Source organism: Amblyraja radiata, chromosome 10 (genome assembly GCF_010909765.2).
Source record: "Amblyraja radiata isolate CabotCenter1 chromosome 10, sAmbRad1.1.pri, whole genome shotgun sequence".
Classification (NCBI taxonomy): domain Eukaryota; kingdom Metazoa; phylum Chordata; class Chondrichthyes; order Rajiformes; family Rajidae; genus Amblyraja; species Amblyraja radiata.
In genome coordinates this window covers 2,539,375-2,559,743 of record NC_045965.1, presented here as the reverse complement: position 1 = coordinate 2,559,743, position 20,369 = coordinate 2,539,375, and the positions used below count along the sequence as shown (strand labels likewise).

Here is a 20,369-nt window from a genome sequence, read left to right as displayed (position 1 = left end):
TTCACTTCAGACCTATTTACAATGTTGCTCCTGCATCTTTGCAACCCAGTAACAATTCACAATTGAGACAAGACAAGAGACAAGAGACAAGAGACAAGAGGCATTTATTTGTCACATGTACCAACTGGTACAGTGAAATGTGTGGTCACCATGCCATACGAATAAAAATGAGCACAGAACACCACGATAGTCTTTAACATAGACATCCCCTCACAGTGGAATCAAAGTTTCCCACTGTGAGGGAAGGCACCAAAGTTCAGTCATCCTCCTCTGTTGTCCTCTGTTATTCACCCGTGGTTGGGGGGGTCACCCGAACCCCTCGCTGTCGCCGCTACGGGTGACCCGTTGTTCAGGCCCGCTCGCTGGATGATGGAACTCCGACATCGGAACGGGAGAACATTCTCAGCGGCTTGGACTTCCGAATGGGCCACTTCCTACCGGAGTCCGCGCCTCCCGAAGTCCACAGGCCGCGCTGTGCGGAGATTCACGCTGGTGGCCCTCGGCAAAGGGATCCCAGGACCCTGTGACATTGAAGTCAGCACTGCCAGCGCTGGAAGCTCCACACACCACAGCTCCGCGATGTTGAAGCAGCAGGCCCAACACTCTGGAGCTTCAAATGGCGATCCAGGTAAGGCATCGCCCGCTCCACGGTGAATCCAGTGCTGCGCCGCCGCTGAAGCTTTGGCCGGTCCCCGGCAGGAAAGGCCTCGCCAATCCAGGAGGGGGGGGGGCGAGGACACGATACGGAGAATAGTCACATCCTCACAAGGAAATGACTGAGAAACGGTTTCCCCCTTACCCTACCCCCCTCCACCCAAATAATATCCTCCAAAACGTACTTTTAAACAAACTAAAAATTAAAAAAAAATAGCAAAACAAACAGACTGTAGGCAGTCTGCCATCATGCGGCACCCCTAGTGGCCAGGCTATAAAATTGTGGTATTTTATATTGAAAGAATGAATGAATGAATGAATACTTTATGTGACAAGCTACAGTGAGATTCTTTGCTTGCATACCCAAGGTATGCAAATAGTGGCCACATAAGGGCACTATCAAAGTTCCACAGTATCCACACCAGGTCCCAATTTGTTCTCCCCCAAGCCGGGTCCTCCTTTGTTCCTTCCCTCGACAGCGGCGTCCTCACTTCCACGTGTCAGTCCTCATCTGTCTGTCGGCGCAATCATCAGCCACCTCACAGACCTCTCTCTCTACTATCACCGCCATGTCCTCTCCAGAGGCCTCTGTGGCACCGACCCAGGACCCAGCCGCGGGCTCCGTCTACTTCACCGGCTCCAAACCATGGCGGCACCAGTCTCGGCTCCACCGGGGCTCGCCAGGAGGCGTCTCAGGCCCTCGACAGTTGTACAAGGCAATGGAGTGGCCACATTAGGAGGGTTGTGTTCAGTTTTTGTTATCCTGCCATAGGAAGGATGGCATTAAGCTGGAAAGGGTGCAGAGAAGATTTACGAGCATGTTGCCTGGACTCCAGGGCTTGAGCTACAGGGAGGGCTTGGGCAGGCTGCGACTTTATTCCTTGGAGTGCAGGAGGCTGATGGTGATGTTACACAGGTGTATAAATTCATGAGGGGAATAGATGGGGTGAATGGTCTTTCACCAAAGGTAAGGGTATCATCAACCAGAGAATATGGATCAAGGTGAGAGGCGAAAGATTTAATAGAAACATGAGGGGCAACGTTTTCACACAGAGGGTGGTGGGTATATGGAACAACCTGCCAGAGGAGGTAGTAGTGTTCAAGAAGGAACTGCAGATGCTGGAAGATCGAAGGTACACAAAAATGCTGGAGAAACTCAGCGGGTGCAGCAGCATCTATGGAGCAAAGGAAATAGGCGACGTTTCGGGCCGAAACCCTTCTTCAGACTGATGGGGGGTGGGGGGAAGAAGGAAGGAAAAAGGGAGGAGGAGGTGCCCGAGGGCGGGGGGATGGGAGGAGACAGCTCGAGGGTTAAGGAAGGGGAGGAGACAGCAAGGGTTAGCAAAACTGGGAGAATTCAACGTTCATGCCATCCGGACGCAAGCAACCCAGGCGGAATATGAGGTGCTGTTCCTCCAATTTCCGGTGTTGTTCACTCTGGCAATGGAGGAGACCCAGGACGGAGAGGTCGGATTTGGAATGGGAGGGGGAGTTGAAGTGCTGAGCCACCGGGAGGTTATTGCGGACTGAGCGGAGGTGTTCGGCGAAACGCTCGCCCAACCTCCGCTTAGTCTCCCCGATGTAAATCAGCTGAAATCTAGAGCAGCGGATGCAGTAGATGAGGTTGGAGGAGATACAGGTGAACCTCTGTCGCACCTGGAACGACTGCTTGGGTCCTTGAATGGAGGAGGGAGGTGAAGGGACAGGTGTTGCATTTCTTGCGGTTGCAACGGAAAGTGCCCGGGGAGGGGGTGGTACGGGAGGGAAGGGAAGAATTGACAAGGGAGTTGCGGAGGGAGCGGTTTTTGCGGAAGGCAGACATAGGGGGAGATGGGAAGATGTGGCGAGTGGTTGGGTAGTAAACAGAGGAGGTAGTAGAGGCAGGTGCTATAATGGCTTGTATGGCAAGTAGTAGGCATGTACATGGATTGGAAAGGCTTACAGGGATAGGGGCCAAACACAGGTAAGTGGGACGAGCTAAGATATGGCATGTTGGTGAGCATCGGGTTGGGTCAAAAGGACAGTTCCTGTGCTGTATGACTCGAATACATCACATATATATTTGCCTTAAGTGTTCTAGTTTAAGAATACACCAGAGTAAATATTCCTAGTGTCCCTTTGAACCCCAATAGATTTGCAATGATGTTCATGGAATTTAAATTGCTTCATACCATGAACTGCTGGTTTGTCTTTGCCTCTGCGAAAGTTGGTTCTCCTCAGCTCTGATCTTCACACCAACAAGTCCTTCAAGACTCTGAAAGATCACTTGTTGAAGAACTTAAGATGCAGTGGGTTTTTTTTTTCACTTAAATTTTTATTGATTTTTAAGGGATATTTTCAAAACAGTGCAACACCATCACCATAAATAAAACAAAGTAAGAAAAACAGCAATCAAAATAAAAAAATAAGTAGATAGGGGGAAAAAATAAAAGAAGTAAATTTTTAAAAAATGGAATAAGACCGTGTGGTTCACTTACCAAATTCAAAAAAGAAAAACCATTACATTGATTAGTTATCTGGAGATAATTCAACATTCATACAAACATACCATCTAGTTCTATATAACGCAATCCTCCCATATCTAGCTCGGCATTTATCTAATTGGTGTCATGGCTCAAATAAACAGTCCATTTTTCCCAGATCTTCTCCAATGAATTCTCCTTGACTCTCAAGGAATATGTCAATTTCTCCATATTAAAAATGTCTCGCACAATTTTTAACCACTGTTCCTGTTTTGGACTTTTTTCATTAAGCCACTGCCTGGTAATGGCCTTCTTACTTGCTGCAAGCAAAACTTTAATCAAATATGTATCTTCTATTTTTACACTATCTTTAATACGCCCCAGATACATCACAGGGCAGGTATTTGGAATTTTATAACCCAAGATATTATTTACAGCTGCATTAACATTTTCCCAGTATGGCCTTATCTTTACACAGTTCCAGAAAATATGCAAGTGGTCTGCCTCCGTACTCCCACACAGCCTCCAACAGTGTTGTTGGACAGCAAGTTGTCTGCTTTTTATTTTGGGTGTTATAAAAAAGCGAGATAGATTCTTCCAGCAAAATTCTCTCCATACTAGTGAGCTTGTGGATGAACATTGTGTTTCATACCATTCTTCTTCTGTTATTTGAATCTTTAATTCTGCTTCCCATTTTGTTTTTATGTAGAGCGTTGATTCTCCCCCGCTTCCCACCAGAGCTTGGTAGAAAGCAGAGATGACCCGAGACCCCTTCTGTTTGTATGCATCCACAATCACCTTGATCACATTATTTGAAGTTTCATCTAGTTCTGGCCTTATCTCTTTTATAAAGTAGTCTCTTAATTGCAAGTATCTAAAAAAATCTTTGTTTTCGAGACCATACTTTGACTTTAAATCTTGGAAGCTCATAAACTCGCCATTTTCTGAAACTGTATACATTGCCGTTATGCCTTTTTGTGCCCATTCTTTGAATTTTGAATCATACACCCCTGGCTTAAACTTTGAGTCATATGTGAACCACTTCAATGCGTGAACCCCTCTTTTTAATTTGTATTTTTCCACTATAACATTCCATATTTCTAATGTAAATGCTACTATTGGATCCATAGCATGTCTCAAAGCCCCTCTCAGATATTTGTCTCCCACCAAAATCTGGGTCTGGTAACCCTGTATCTCCCTTTCCATTTCTTTCCATCGAGATTCATAATCAGGTCTACACCAACAAGCCAAAGGTCTGAGTTGAGCTGCATAAAAGTATTTCTTCAGATTTGGTAAAGCCATTCCACCCTTGCTTTTCGGCAGTTGAAGTGTTGTTAGTTTTATTCTTGGTTTTTTTGCTATTCCAAATGAATCTAGAGATCATTTTATCCCAGGCTATGAATTTATCTCGGGGAACATTAATTGGGAGAGATTGGAATAAATATAGTAGTTTAGGTAGGATATTCATTTTTACCGTTTGTATTCTGGCACTGAAGTCTAGAGGAAGGGTCGACCACCTCTCAACATCCCTTTTGATGTTTTCTTCAATTTTGTTATAATTAGTTTCAAACAAGTTGGAAAGTGTTTTGGTTATAGTTACACCAAGATACTGCATCGTTTTAGAGTTCCATTTCAGATTATATGCATCTCTGATTTGTTGGGATGGAGAATAATTGAATGAAAGAATTTGTGTTTTTGTTATATTCAATTTATACCCTGAGTAGTATCCATATGTTTCAAATAGGTTCATTAGATTTGGGAGACATATATCTGGTCGTTCAAGAAAAATAATGATATCATCAGCGAAAAGACCAATTATACACAGGTGCAGTGTTAATTCCAATAGACCTCCTCAGTCACCAAGGTTTGTGATGGACAAATCTGTCTTCTTAGGCCCACCTGTCAAAACCCATTTGTGGCAGTCAGCACCAGGAAGGTCATAAGTGGTAGGAGTAGAATAGTAAGATTAAACGAGAACTAACCAGTTTGAAGTTTGATCTTTATTTTATGAGGAGTAACGTTGAGGGAATACGTGAACCCCGCCAAGACGCATGCGTGTCATTCTTCAAAGCAGCGGTGTGAAATCACAGATAACTGTAATGACTAAACATAGTAAGATTAGAGAAGAGATGCCAGTTCAGGATATGATCAAGGGTGGGAGCGGAGGGCACGTATTCCCTCAACGTTACTCCTCATAAAATAAAGATCAAATTCAAACTGGTAAGTTCTCGTTTAATCTTACTATTTTACTTCGGAGTCACGTGAGTGACTACGTGAAGCTTTTAAAGCTGTGATTTCATGCCGTGGAACGAGTCCATGCATCACATCTGCCTTGATTATGGGGAGAATAGAATTAACATCATTAGACATCAATACGATATTGAAACCCAACGGTAAAAATATTAACACCAATTATTGCCCCTAGTTATGGGGTAAATTATTTTACAGAACTTAAAGTTGTTTCTGCAAATGTTTTAGGTTCAATGACTGGTTTGTTATAAAGTCGTTGGAAAGTTTCCTCCGTTGACCATCCTGCTGTCTTGAGGATTTGGTCCATAGGTAGTCCAACTTCATAGCTGCCGATGTAGCTGCAGCCCTGGTGGAGTGAGATTTAAAAATGCTAGTGTCCACTCCAGCCTTTGTTAGGACCTGTTTTAGCCATCTAGAGATGGTCTGGTCTGTCACTGTTTTGAGTGGCTGTTAGTAGCTGATTAAAGTGACATTTCTTCCCTCTGATGATCTTAGTATTCTTCATATATGATAGTAAGTGTGTTACAATACAGAGACGACCATCTGTAGGGTAGGCCCTGAAATCTGTTTTTTAGGCCTGCTGACCCCTGTCTGTTCTGTATGACTATTACATAGATGTGAAAAGTTAAATTTCCAGATGAAATAATCACATTGTCCAACCTTATTTTCTGTAGTGAATGGACCCTTTGTGCCGTGACCAAGGCCAACAGCATTATTATTATTATTATTATTGCTTTATTTATATAGCACATTTTAAGTCAACTTGCATTGACACCAAAGTGCTTTACATTAATTAAATAATAAATTTACATACAAACCATAGAAAAAGGTTAAAAATAAATAAAGAAAGAAAATGGACACAACACATTATAGAGTTCAACACAAACATCCCCCCACAACAGAATCAAAAATGTCCACTGTGGGGAAAGGCAGCAGAAAGTTAAGTCCTCTTCCTCTGAAACACCCGAGGTCGGGGCCCATTTGTGGCCTTGCAGCCAGTCCGATGATTTTCAGGGCCCTCATGCTGTGAAGATGGAACACTGGCGTCGGGTGAAACAATTCCTCAGCGGCTTGGAAAGTCTGGAGCGGCTGCCTCCTCCCCGGAGACCGGAGACCGGGGCACTCGTAGACTTCAGCCCGCGCCGGTTGGAGCTCCGACCCCGGCGAACTCGATCCCTGGCTCCGCGGTGCTCCAAATCCAGCACCGCCCGCGGCCGGACGCCCGCAGCCACAGCTCCGCGATGTTTGGGTCGACGGCCACCGCGCTCCGGAGCTTACCGCACGGCGACCCGGCAAGGCATCGCCCGCTCCGTGGCTCCGCTCCGTGATGGTGTCCTTGCGCTGCGCCGCCGCCGAAGCTGTAGTCCCGGCCGGTCCCGACAGGAAACGCTGCTCCAGTCTCGATGGTAGGCCGCGAGGACGGGGCGAAGAAGCAGCTTAGAGGGATGCTGCCTCTCCGACCAGGTAGGGGACTAAGAATTAAAGTTTCCCCCTTCCCCACCCCCACCCACCACATAAAAGACCTCCACTAACATTTGGACAGGACTTAACATAAAAAAAAGGTGAAGAGACGGACTGCGGGCAGGCTGCCATACACAGACGGCCAACGTTAGTAATGATGCCTCCTGTGCATTCCATCTCCCCCACAGCTGGAGATGGAATTAGTAGCATCCCAATCTAAGGCCCATCAGTATGTGGTTCCATAGACGGGTAACTGTTAATGTTTGGATTGGAACAATGCCTAATGTTATGTTTCCACCATTTTTGTACCCTAGTGGCCTCTGTTGGTAGCTTCATTGGTCTGTCAGAATGACCCCCCCCATAAATTTTTGAGTGACGCATGTTTGCGCTCAGTAATTTGATTATGTAAAGGTCCGATTTATGTGGCTGGCACACATCCACTAATGCCAATTATTCTACTACCAGTCTGATGGATGGTTTAGTTTCCTGCAAGCCTCCATTAAGGCTGTTCCCTTCTTACGGCAAAGTCACTGCCATGTGAACTGTGTTAAGGGTGACCCGCAGATGATCTGTTGTGTTAAATACATCTGTGGGCACCTCCAATGAGTACTATATAGCAAGCATATATTAATACGATGCTTGCCATGTAGTACCCTTGGATCAATACCTTTGCAGCAACAAAAGTTCCCATGTAATAATGAATATAAAGTACAAAAGTATTCAAATTAGTCACATCTATGATGAAGTGGCAACCACCTCTATATTATGATAAGGATTTTTAAGACACGAATTCCTGTGATTCGTGTTGGATGTCCTCCATCACTCCTTTTATATTTGGGCACTGTAGTTCAGTATGCGCTTTTGTTTCTTTTCCTGTAAGCATGAACATTCAGTTCGGTACATGCTGAACTGGAGGATAATGTTATGAATAATTCTAAGGTATACCCCTATACTTCTGAAATTTAAGTGTCGGTAGTAATAATTCTATGCATCCAGATTGAACTGTTATCTCCCACCAACCTCGTAAGGAGCCAAACCCACCTTCCTCCATGGTTACTATTAGTAGGTTTGTTACTATTTCGGCATCCTCCGTGGTTGTTGAGGTGCCAGTGTCTGTGATGAGGGTTAGCGCATTTCCCAGGAAGTAGTTTTTAGACGTTGCTTAATGTGCCCCAGAGTTTCCCTCTATGTGAAGTTCTTACCTGTTAAGATAAGATGCCTCCAAATTTTAATATTGGAGGTTAGGAGGTTCCAGTTTGCATATAAGGCCAGTGCATCCTGGTGATCTAATGTCATGTCTTTCTGTTTATAGTGCGGTCGCCCCCGTCCCGCTGTTTAGGACTTTAGAACTTTCTTTCGTTTCAATTCCCTGCCCTACCATGTTTTCAATTACACTGGTTGATACTGGGAACATTCAGTGTTTTGCAGTTCCCTGATGGTAAGTGTCTTCCAATAGGTTTTCTGCACCCTATGTGTACTAGGGGTATGTTCTGCTCCCCTGTTCAAGTGCAGCGCAGAATTGACCCCCTATACTCCCCTCTGATGAGGGAGAACACTGTGCAGCCCTACAAGAGGTACTGCTGTAGGACTTACTAGCTGCCCCTCTGTGACTAGTCTCCATCTCCCGGAGCCTGCCACTTACCTGCTCCAACAGCCGCTCCAGCTGGCTCCGATGCTCTCGGGCACCCAACCGGCTCCAATGCACATGGTCACTGGCCATCGCGGCTGCTCCTGAAGCCGCTACTCTTGAGGCCGCTCCTGCTCCAGTTCCTGCAGCCACTCCATCCGGCTCGAATGCTCACGGGCACTTGCCATCACGGCTGCTCCTGAAGCCGCTCCTTCTCCAGCTCCTGCAGGCAGCCCAGGATTGACCCTTGGTGTTCCCCTCTAATGAGGGAGAAACACTGTGCAGCCCCACACGAGGTACTGCTGTGGGGCTTACTACCTGCCCACTGTGGCTAGCCTCCATCTCCTGCCACTTTGGGGTATTTCCTCCAGCAGCCGTTCCAACTGGCTCTTATGCTCTCGGGCATAGGCCACTCCCGGCTGCTGTTGACCCATCCTGCAGCTGCACCAACCGGCTCCCGTGCTCTCGGGCACGCATGCGTCCTGGCGGGGTTCTTCACGTAGTCACTCACGTGACTCCGAAGTAAAATTAGGCCTTTGGGCCCATCAAGTCTACTCCACCATTCAATCATGACTGATCTATCTCTTCTTCCTCACCCCATTCTCCTGCCTTCTCCCCATAACCCCTGTCACCCACACTAATCAAGAATAATTAAGAAATTAGGTTAGATTGATGTTTTGCCCACCTCTGGCAGAAAATCTACAATTGCCTTCAATCGACAATGGGGCCTGGCGTGGGGGACCTGGCGTGGGGGGAACAAAGGAGGAGCCGGCGTACTTTGTAACTTTGTCAGTGCCGTAGGTGACCGCTATTTGTACACCTTGGGTTTGCAAGCAAAGAATTTCACTCTGCCATTTCACATATGACAATAAAGTATTCTATTCCATTCCATGCCATCACCAATTCCATGGTTGACTGTTACTAAGGATACATCACCATTACCAACCTGGAACTGTCCCTTCCTTCTACTTTCATCTGAAGATTCAAGATCTCATCGACGTATTTGATCTCTTGATTTACTTAATTCACTTGATTTGATTCACTTATTCCATTTTCTCTCTGGATTGATCCAATGCCATAATTTTGATTTCATTAAACATTTCTTCGAATATGTCATGCAAACTGTGACATGCAAACTGGCCTAGTCCCTTTACTAGTGTTCCTGCAAGCTACTAGTCTCCACCGGCATGAAAACCAAGGCATCTTCTTGCATTTGAGACATTCCCTCCCTGGTCTGGACTTTTAGAACATAGAACATAGAAACAGCGGTAGAGTTGCTCCCTCACAGCGCCAGAGACCCGGGTTCGATCCCGACTACGTGAGCTTGTACGTTCTCCCCGTGGCCTGCGTGGGTTTTCTCCGAGATCTTCAGTTTCCTCCCACACTCCAAAGACATACAGGTTTGTAGGTTAATTGGCTTGGTAAATTGTCCTTATTGTGTGTCAGGTAGTGTTAATATGTGGGGTTTTCTGGTCGGCACGGACTCGGTGGGCCGATGGGCCAGTTTATACCCTGTATCTCTTAACTAATATAAAACTGAACTAAATCTGCTCCAGTGCCTGTCATTTGATGAACAAAGTATAATACAAATGTGCTCAAATATGCAATTGATTGCAATGTGTATTAAATGATAATATTTACTACTTATTTGCTTACCGAAAAGTTCAAAGCTTTTCTTCGCTCTTGTAGTCTTTTGATTGTACTTCTTACCTGTGAAATGAGAAGCAGTATCTTATTTAGATTCCATATCTCAAGAACAAATAATGCTTTGGCAATTATGGCCATATGGTCATGGGTCAGACACACGTACTTTAACAGAGCATTTACTTCCCATCAGTTCAGTTCAGTTTAGTTTATGTGTACTGAGGTTCAGTGAAAAATCTTTTTTGCGTGCTAACCAGTCAACAGAAAAACAATACATGATTACAATCAATCCTTCTACAGTGTATTGATACATGATAAGACATGTATCAACGCTGAAGATGACTCAGCAAAGACAGCAAGAATGATAAATTAACATCTGAAAACGGCACGGTGGCATTGTGGTAAAGTTGCTGCCTTACACCGTTTGCAGCACCAGAGACCCGGTTCGATCCCCACTATGGGTGCCGTCTGTACACAGTTTGTACGTTCTCCCCGTGACCGCACGGGTTTTCTCCGAGGTCTTCGATTTCCTCCCACATTCCAAAGACGTACAAGTTTGTAGGTTAATTGGCTTGGTGTAAATATAAATTGTCCCTTGTGTGTGTGGGGTAGTGTTAATGTGCGGGGATCGCTGGTCGGTGCGGACTCGGTGGGCCGAAGGGCCTGTTTCCGTGCTTTATCTCTAAACTAAACTAAACCTTGAGGATGCTCAGAGGATTTTTCACACATGCATAACAAATTATAGCATTCTGCTATTTTCTAAAATTGATAAATCTTTCTGACATGTCAATGTTGATATGCATTTGGATATATACATATGAACACTGACTAGACCAATCTGAGAGCTCGGGCTCCAGTAGAAAGAAGGGCTTAGTGTTTAAAAAATATGATTTCCATGTGACAGTTTTACATCGCATTGTCAGCCACACTTACACAAGTCTCGAAGATAGACACAAAAAGCTGGAGTAACTCAGCGGGTCAGACAGCATACAGGGTCATACAGAAAAGGAAATAGTTGATGTTTCGGGTCAAGACCCTTCTTCAGACAGAAATGTATCAAAAAGTCACCTGTTCCTTTTCTCCAGAGATGCTGTCTGGCCCGCTGAGTTAAGCCCCTGTCCCACTTTCATGACCTAATTGGCGACCTCTGCCGAGTTTGCCCTTGACTCATTCACGCAGCATGGTCGCCACGAGGTCGTAGGAGATCTTCGTAACTCTTGCTCATGCTCGTGAGTGGTCTCCGCGTACTCGTGGCCTCAAGTAGGTCGCAACGTTTTTTCCAGCCTGATAAAAAATGTCCACGAGTAAAATAAAGGTCGGCATGGAAAAAATCGAAACTTTTTACTCATAGGCAGGTCGTAGGTAGGTAGTGATGGTAGTCGTCGGTAGTCATAGTTCGGTAACTGGTCCGAGAAAAAAAAATGCAAACATGACATCATTTTATCATGTGATCATTTTCCACTCGCAGCTAGTCGTGGTCGGTCTTAGGTGTGGAAGAATGAGGTCGAGGGGGGTCGTAGGAGGTCGTAGACATAGTCGTAGGAGGTCGTATCCTTCGTCGAGTCAATACGACCTTGACATTTTTTTCAACTCGTCTAGGGTCTTCTAAACTCGTGGATTAACTTGTCCAAATGGGACAGGCCCTTTACTCCAGATTTTTGTGTCTATCTTTGTTTAAACAAGCATCTGCAGTTCCTTCATACACTTACACAGGTCACCACGGCGTTGTCGGTCACACTTACACAGTCTCCCCACTGTCAGTGTTTTACACTGCATTGTCGGTGGGACTTATCCAGATGATAATACCATGTACTGGGGCAAACCAGCATGGTGCATCACCTGCGGGCACAAGCCCAATACTGCTGGCAACATTGCAGAGGCTTCACTTGCATGCAACATCTGCCTGTCCAACTGATCCAACCTGTGGTGTACAAAGGCTAAATGGGCAATGACTCCGAGTAGCATTCAGCTTCTGCGCAACAATAATGTGGAAAGGTGGAATTCTGCACACATTATTCTACTGCATAATCAACAACAATCCCTTTCATCTTTAACCTGTGCCATGGAATCAAAGAGAATGGTATGAACAATATAACATAAATATATGTAAGAAAGAACTGCAGATGCTGGTTTAAATCAAAGATAGACACAAAATGCTGGAGTAACTCAGCGGGTGAGGCAGCATCTCTGGAGAGAAGGAATGTGCGATGTTTCCGGTAGAGACCCTTCCTCAGACTGATCAAAATAAATCTTTATTATGAGGACATATGTTTAAGGTGAGGGGGGAATGATATAATAGGAATCTGAGGGGTAACATTTTCACACAAAGGGTGGTAGATGTATGGAACAAGCTGCCAGAGGAGGTAGTTGAGGCAACGTTTAAGGAACATTTAGACAGGTACATGGATAGGACAGGTTTGGAGGGATATGGGCCAAATGCAGGCAGGTGGGACTTGTGTAGCTGGGACATGTTGGTCTGTGTGGGCAAGTTGGACCGAAGGGCCTGTATCCACGCTTTGAGACTCTATGACTATATATTCTATATCAGTAAGTTTTGTTTCTTGAAAATGAACACGTCTATCCAAAGCACAATCACTTTAAAATTGCCATTTCAATGCCGTTTGACAAACTGGGAATAGTGCACAAATAATTTCCCCATTACAATTATGACCAAGATGATGAAGATTTCATGAGATCTCTGCACAAACATACCAAGGCAGTGGGAAAGTATTTTACGCGTATGGATTTTCTGACAGACAAATATATTTACTACTCTAATGGGCAGTGAAACTGACCATTGGATTACAGCAGGCGGCTTTTATTTGATGTTTTCACATGTTCACCATTATGTAGGAATGATTCCAGCAAAAATTAAATTCCTGATAAATTCAGCTGTAAGAGGTCATTAATTCCATACGAAACACTGAGCTTTAAAGCACTGCAGACTCAGAAAGCAAGACCTTCATCTGTGTAACATCTTTCACATAGCATTTAGGAGTTGCAAGGATTGGATAGTCCAGCAAAGTACTTTGTGAAATTTGATCATTGTCAAAATGTGGGAAATACCAGGGTATATTGTGTGCAACATGTTTGCTCAAACAGAATGATGCTGAAAACCACATTACCAAGTTTAATAATGGGAGCGGAATACATCCAGGGCTGTTACCCCTGGTAACACCTGCTCAGCTTTAAATTGGTACCAAAGACACCAGTGATGGCAGCCAGGACTTCAGTACAACACTTACAAGAACCTGCACTAGTCGATGTGTTGGGACTCAAATTCAATCTTCTGACTCAGGGGAGAGCTTGCTACAGCTCGGTAACAACTCGCAGAAAAATGCTGAATGCTATTCACAAAAGACTGAGGAAGGGCCTCGACCCAAAACATCACCCAATCCTTCTCTCCAGAGATGCTGCCGGTCCTGCTGAGTTACTCCATCATTTTGTGTCTATCTTCACAAAAGACTATCCATGTTCTCCAGAGATGCTGCCTGACCTGCTGAGTTACTCCAGCATTCTGTGAAACGTCACCTATCCATGTTCTCCACAGATGCTGCCTGACCCGCTGAGTTACTCCAGCACTCTGTGAAACGTCACCTATCCATGTTCTCCAGAGATGCTGCCTGACAAGCTGAGTTACTCCAGCACTCTGTGAAACGTCACCTATCCATGTTCTCCACAGATGCTGCCTGACCTGCTGAGTTACTCCAGCACTCTGTGAAACGTCACCTATCCATATTCTCCAGAGATGCTGCCTGACAAGCTGAGTTACTCCAGCACTCTGTGAAACGTCACCTATCCATGTTCTCCAGAGATACTGCCTGACCCGCTGAGTTACTCCAGCACTCTGTGAAACGTCACCTATCCATGTTCTCCAGAGATGCTGCCTGACCCGCTGAGTTACTCCAGCACTTTGCAGCTTTTTCACAAAAGACACTCTCTAGAACAGGGGTTCCAACCTTTTTCATCCCGTTTACCCCTGGCGACTTTAATAGCACATAACAATGTTATTTCACTTATTTATGAACAACTTTATTTAAACCATCTCTTATTGATAAAACATATAACCAATGGGAAAGTCTCGGAATTAAAAGGATCGGAGATATGTATGAAATGGGAAACCTACTATCGTTCCAACAATTACAATTAAAATTTAAATTGAAAAACAACCAATATTTTAAATATCTTCAGATTTGCGATTTCTTGAAAAAATACATACAAGGATATCAAAAAATAACTCCTGACTTATTGGAAGAAGCAATGAATATTAAAGCTGACTCACAAAAATTAATATCATATTTATATAATAGTATTTTAAATATAGACCTACCATCGACAGAGGTAACTTAGAGAAGAGTGGGAATGGGAATTAATGATAAAAATTACGAAGGTTACATGGGAAAAGTACTTGCTATATATTCACAAATGTTCGATTTAATGTAAGACATAATCTAATTCAATTTAAATTTTACATAGATTATATTATTCAAAAACAAGATTGAACAAATTCTATCCAAATATATCCCCCATTTGTGATAAATGCTTATCCCAAAACGCAACTATAACACACTCTTTTGTTTCCTGGACTGGAGGGCGGCATCTTCGGCCTGGATCGCCTCAGCGCAGAAGGAGAACAAGGAGGGAAGAGACAGAGACTAAGACTTTTACCTCCATCACAGTGAGGAGGTGCTTGGTGAACTCACTGTGGTGGATGTTAATTTGTGTTTATTGTATGTTTTGTTATTTATTATTATTGTTTATGACTGCAGGCAACGAAATTTCGTTCAGACCGAAAGGTCTGAATGACAATAAAGGAATCTAATCTAATCTAATCCTGCATAAAACTTTATAGATTTTGGAGTGATATTTTTGAAATATTAAAAAAATTATTTAAGATAAGAATGGAACCTAAAACTGAAATGATTATATTTGGAGTAATGGAAGATTGGAATAAATTGAACTCATCTCAAAATTTATTTTTTAATTATGGTTTAATAATAGCAAAAAAATTAATACTTAAATTTTGGAAAAATACATCAATACCAACGCTTAAAATGTGGATCGCAAGCATGTTGGACACCGCACTTCTTGAGGATATGCGATTCCTCCTAATGGCTAAATCAGACCAATTCATAACGAGTTGGTCTCCATTTGTCGTCTTTTTGGAATCATATGGTGCAACACAATTGTAAAAACTAACTGTTTCAGGACTGGACGAGGGTTGGTCAAGATTATAAACAATGATCTCCTTACTTCTTTTCTTTATGTCTTATTCTCTTTTTCCTATTTTCTTTTCTTCAACTTTCTTCACTCATTCTTCTTTTTTCTTCTTCTTCACACACTATATATCTCACGTCTTTCTATTCTTTACTATCTAATTTCTTTTTCTTATTCTCTTTTTCTTTATTATATCAAAAAAAAAAAAAGAAGCTGTACATAAAATGTATTATGAAAATATATATTAGGCACTTTGGTGCCATATGATTGTACTTACTTCTAATAAAATAAAATATTTAAAAAAAATTAAAAAATGATGAACAACTAATGATGAACAGTATACCAGAACCAAACACAGTCAGTCAATGAGAAAAAATACGTACAAATCCAGAATCCACAAATTTACCCCAGGTTGGGAACCATGAAAATGTCTCATCACTGAGATTTGCAAATAATGGCAATATGATTTGTTAAATTGCAGTTCTTCAAATGAAGATATCGGGAACAATATTTAATTAAAATACTTCAGAAATTCTTCTATATTCTAAGACTGAAAAGTTAAACTTTGATTTAGTATTTCCAGTCACAGTGTTTAGCTCAAAGCTACGAGAAGAAAGATGATAGACACAAAATGCTGGAGTAACTCAGGCAGCACCTCTGGAGAGAAGGAATGGGTGACGTTTCGGGTCGAGGCCCTTCTTCAGGCTCCAACATTTTGTGTCTATCTTCAGTTTAAACCAGCATCTGCAGTTCCTTCCTGTGCAGAAGAAAGATGATGTTGAATGTGAACCGCATCAAATGAGAAAGCATCAGCAAAATACAGCAGGAATCCTCCCATGTGGTGTTGTGACGGAAACAATTTAGAGGAATGCATATGAAACATGACTGAAGCAATGCAAGACATTCCATAATGTTTGATTATATAATGGCTGAGGATTGTTCCATCTACAATATTACTGATAGGGTCACTTGCAGAAACGTAAATGTGCACATAAAATGATCTGAATACCTAATTTATAGCCCCAAAAGCTTTCTTTCCTCATGGAAAATACAGAGCTATTTTTCACATTAATGTAAAGTGGCTCATTTAAAGTGTCAGCCTGTTTAATCAAAATAATCTGGCATCAATTTTGATAACTGAACAATTTGTATCCCAGTTGATAAATACTCTTCCTTTTGGACTTGCAGATGATGAAATTTCCCACCGTGTAGATAAGGAAGGGGAGGGGAAAGCGGCAAGTTTTATTCACTGATCCAATCGGCAATCATTCATTCCTAATGTTCATGGTGAAAACTAACTAAGAACGGCGTTGAACAGATGTGGAGTGGTTCTGAAAACAGCAGGATTAGAAATCATAAATAAAAACAGCCGACTGTGTCAAGGGAAAGAATTGTGAGTGAGGCAGTGGCAGAGAAGCGGAGGAGACGGCTGCTTTGGGCTTTAAGTGATCATGTGTCACCAGCAGCTCTCAGCAGCACTCAATTTGTACAGCTTATGTACTCAAGTATTGACACAGAGCTGGAAGTTGTTGCGAGCAGCCAAATAGTTGGAAGCAATTAATGAATGGGAACAACAGACCGCACGTGCCAGTGCGATGATACAGCATATCCACACAAACACAAAATATAAATACAGAAACAGAGATGTGATGCTGAGGCTCTATAAAGGTGTTTGTCGGGCCCATTTGGAGTACTGTGAGCAAATTTGGACCCCAAATCAGAAGAAGGACAGGGTCCAGAGGAGGTTTACCGGAATGATTCCAGGAATTATGGATTCGCATATGATGAGCGTTTGACGGCACTGGGCCTCTACTCGCTGGAGTTTAGAAGGTTGAGGGGGGACCTCATTGAAACTTACAGAATAATGAAAGGGATAGATTGGGCAGTCACGGTGGCGCAGCGGTAGAGTTGCTGCCTTACAGTAAAATGCAGCGCCAGAGACCCCGGTTCGATCCCGACGATGGGTGCTGTCTGTATGGAGTTTGTACCTTCTCCCCGTGATCTGCGTGGGTTTTCTCCGAGATCTTCGGTTTCCTCCCACACTCCAAAGATGTACAGGTTAGTAGGTTGATTGGCTTGGTAAATGTAAACATTGTCCAGTATAAAATTGTCCAGTGCTGAGTGATGCTCTGCCTAGAGCTTTTCATCATACTACACCCAGATCCTGATCCAGATAGAGTGGATGTGGAAAGGATGTTTCCACTGGTGAGAGAGTCTGGGACCAGAAGTCATAGCCTCAGAATTAAAGGGTGCTCATAGAAACATAGAAAATAGGTGCAGGAGGAAGCCATTCGGCCCTTCGAGCCAGCACCACCATTCATTGTGATCATTGCTGATCGTCCCCTATCAATAACCTGTGCCTGACTTCTCCCCATATCCGTTGTTTCCACTAGCCCCTAGAGCTCTATCTAACTCTCTCTTAAATCCATCCAGTGATTTGGCCTCCACTGCCCTCTGTAGCAGGGAATTCCACAAATTCACAGCTCTCTGGGTGAAAACGTTTTTTCTCACCTCAGTATTAAATGGCCTCCCCTTTATTCTAAGACTGTGGCCCCTGGTTCTGGACTTGCTCAACATGGGGAACATTTTACCTGCATCTAGCTTGTCCAGTCCTTTTATAATTTTATATGCTTGTATAAGATTCCCCCTCATCCTTCTAAACTCCAGTGAATACAAGCCTAGTCATTTCAATCTTTCCTCATATGACAGTCCCGCCATCCCAGGGATCAATCTCGCGAACCTACGCTGCACTGCCTCAATCACAAGGATGACCTTCCTCAAATTAGGAGACCAAAACTACACAATACTCCAGATGTGGTCTCACCAGAGCCCTATACAACTGCAGAAGAACCTCTCTACTCCTATACTGAAATCACTCTTTTAGAAAGGAGGTGAGGAGGAACTGCTTTAGCCAGAGGGTGGTGAATCTGTGGAACTCATTGCCACAGAGGGCTGTGGAGGCCAAGTCAGTGGATATTTTTAAGGCAGAGATAGACAAATTCTTGAGTAGAACGGGTGTCAAGGGTTATGGGAAGAAGACAGGAAAATGGGATTAGGAGGCAGAGATCAGCCATGATTGAATGGCGGAGTGAACTCGATGGGCCGAATGGCCTAATTCTACTCCTATAACTTGTGAACTTGTGAACAATTATGTACATGTCCAGGTTTGCGGAATCACTTTGTTCCTCATGATTCCATCTCACTCAGCTTAATGTAAAATGCAGTTCATTCTTAAAATAAGAACAACTTTTATTTTGCACCCAGGGTTTCCAAACTTGGCCATTTCACTCTCCAGGAACTGTCGATGTAGAAACTTACTCAAAGGGTAGTGAAGCAAGTTAATTTTTGTTGGTTTGTCTCCCAGAGTCAAGGGAAGCAGAAATGACCAACTCCTTTTCAACCGGAGATAGACACAAAATGCTGGAGTAACTCTGCATTGAGGAATGGGTGATGTTTCGGGTCGAGACCCTTCTTCAGACTGAGAGTCAGGGCAAAGGGAAACGAGAGATATAGACGGTGATATAGAGAGATATTTAAAAAAATGAACGAAAGATATGCAAAAAAGTAACGATAATGAAGGAAGCGTCCATGATGTAGGTATGTTACAAAACTTACCTTTAGTGGCGCTGTAATTCTGCCACAGGCCGTGTGCGCGATTTTGGCGCATTTGATGGGGGGGTGGGGTTAAAATGGGGTTTTTTCCCGACCTGGTCCTGAATTATATTTTGTTGGAGTGCAAGATGTTGCTAAAGAATCGTTCCTATGGCCGTTCTGTGTGTTTTAAAAAAAAATTCACCCGACATGTTAATCGCTGGAATGATTTTAAAAGCAGCTTCTGAAGCCGTCAATGCCGACAACTGGGATGGATTTTATGGAGGACCAGGTAAATGAAAGTAGTTTATTCTTATGTATAAAAGTGTTTCTTAAGATGTATTTAATTCATATTTTAAGTTGCGAAACGGAGATTTTTCCCCCAAAAAAAACGGCAGTGTATTTGCTGCAGATATGGGGGTATAAATTCACCGCATCTGAACATTCTAAATGGTCCCGTTTCAGAAAATCCCACAGGCAAGTTGATTTAAATGGCCATTAATATACAGGTATTAAACATGAAATTCCTTCCATTTGGCCTATAAACCCATGACAATGAGATTTAAAAATTATGTTATATTCTGAATTCTTGTGTGAATGTTATTTGGACACTTAGGCTATTTAAAAATGTTAATCTATTCTTAAGAAATGGATAGATGTTTAGATCTAGTAATTGAATTTTCTAATTAGCTACAATTAGGTAACTAACTAATTATATGCTTTAATTTCAAGTCATCTAAGTAAGATGGTTTCATATTTGTTTCAGAATGCTTCAATCTATAATAACTGAAAATTTATTTCAGTTCTCTTAAATTTTAAGAAAGTTATCGGCTTTTAAATGTTCTCGATCACAGCTTTTGTGTTAAGTCAATGAAAAAGCAATAGGGAACAAGATGCCAATTTCCGAGTATGAAAATGGCCATCACTTTTTAATACTGAAGGTATGAAAGTGAATTAGGAGTCAAATTAAACTTCTTTTTATGCTTTATCTGATGGGATAAATTAAAGACTTGATTTTTAAAATCTCAAAATTTTGTAACATTGCTACATGTTGGCTGTGGGCTATGTTTAACTTAGTTTAGTGTAGAGATACAGCGTGGAAACAGACTTGCAGTCCACCAAGTCCGCGCCGACCAGCGATCCCCATTATACTAGCACTATCCTACACACCAGGGACCATCTTTTACAATCTTACAATTTTACAGAAGCCAATTAACCTACAAATCTGCACACTTTTGGAGTGTGGGAGGAAACCTGAGCACCCGGTGAAAACCCACGTGGTCACAGAGAGAATGTACAAACTTCGTACAGACAGCACCCGTAGCCAGGATCGAACCCTGGTCTCTGGCGCTGTAAGACAGCAGCTCTACCGCTGCACCACCGTGCTGCCCCTGATAGCGAGTGGTAACAAGTTATACAGCCAATAAAACTCACCAAGATGATCTAGTGCAACAACTAGGGTG

The 20,369-nt window shown here is 43.1% G+C and overlaps 1 protein-coding gene across 2 annotated transcripts in view; it reads right to left on the bottom strand.

The window, feature by feature from the left end:
- LOC116977450 (adhesion G-protein coupled receptor D2-like) overlaps positions 1-20,369 on the bottom strand; it is a 316,744-nt gene that overhangs the window by 126,184 nt on the left and 170,191 nt on the right. For both annotated transcript variants that reach the window (XM_033027889.1, XM_033027890.1), the window contains exon 22: positions 10,111-10,164. In XM_033027889.1, coding sequence (XP_032883780.1) covers positions 10,111-10,164 — 54 coding nt within the window. The remainder of the gene's footprint in view (positions 1-10,110; positions 10,165-20,369) is intronic.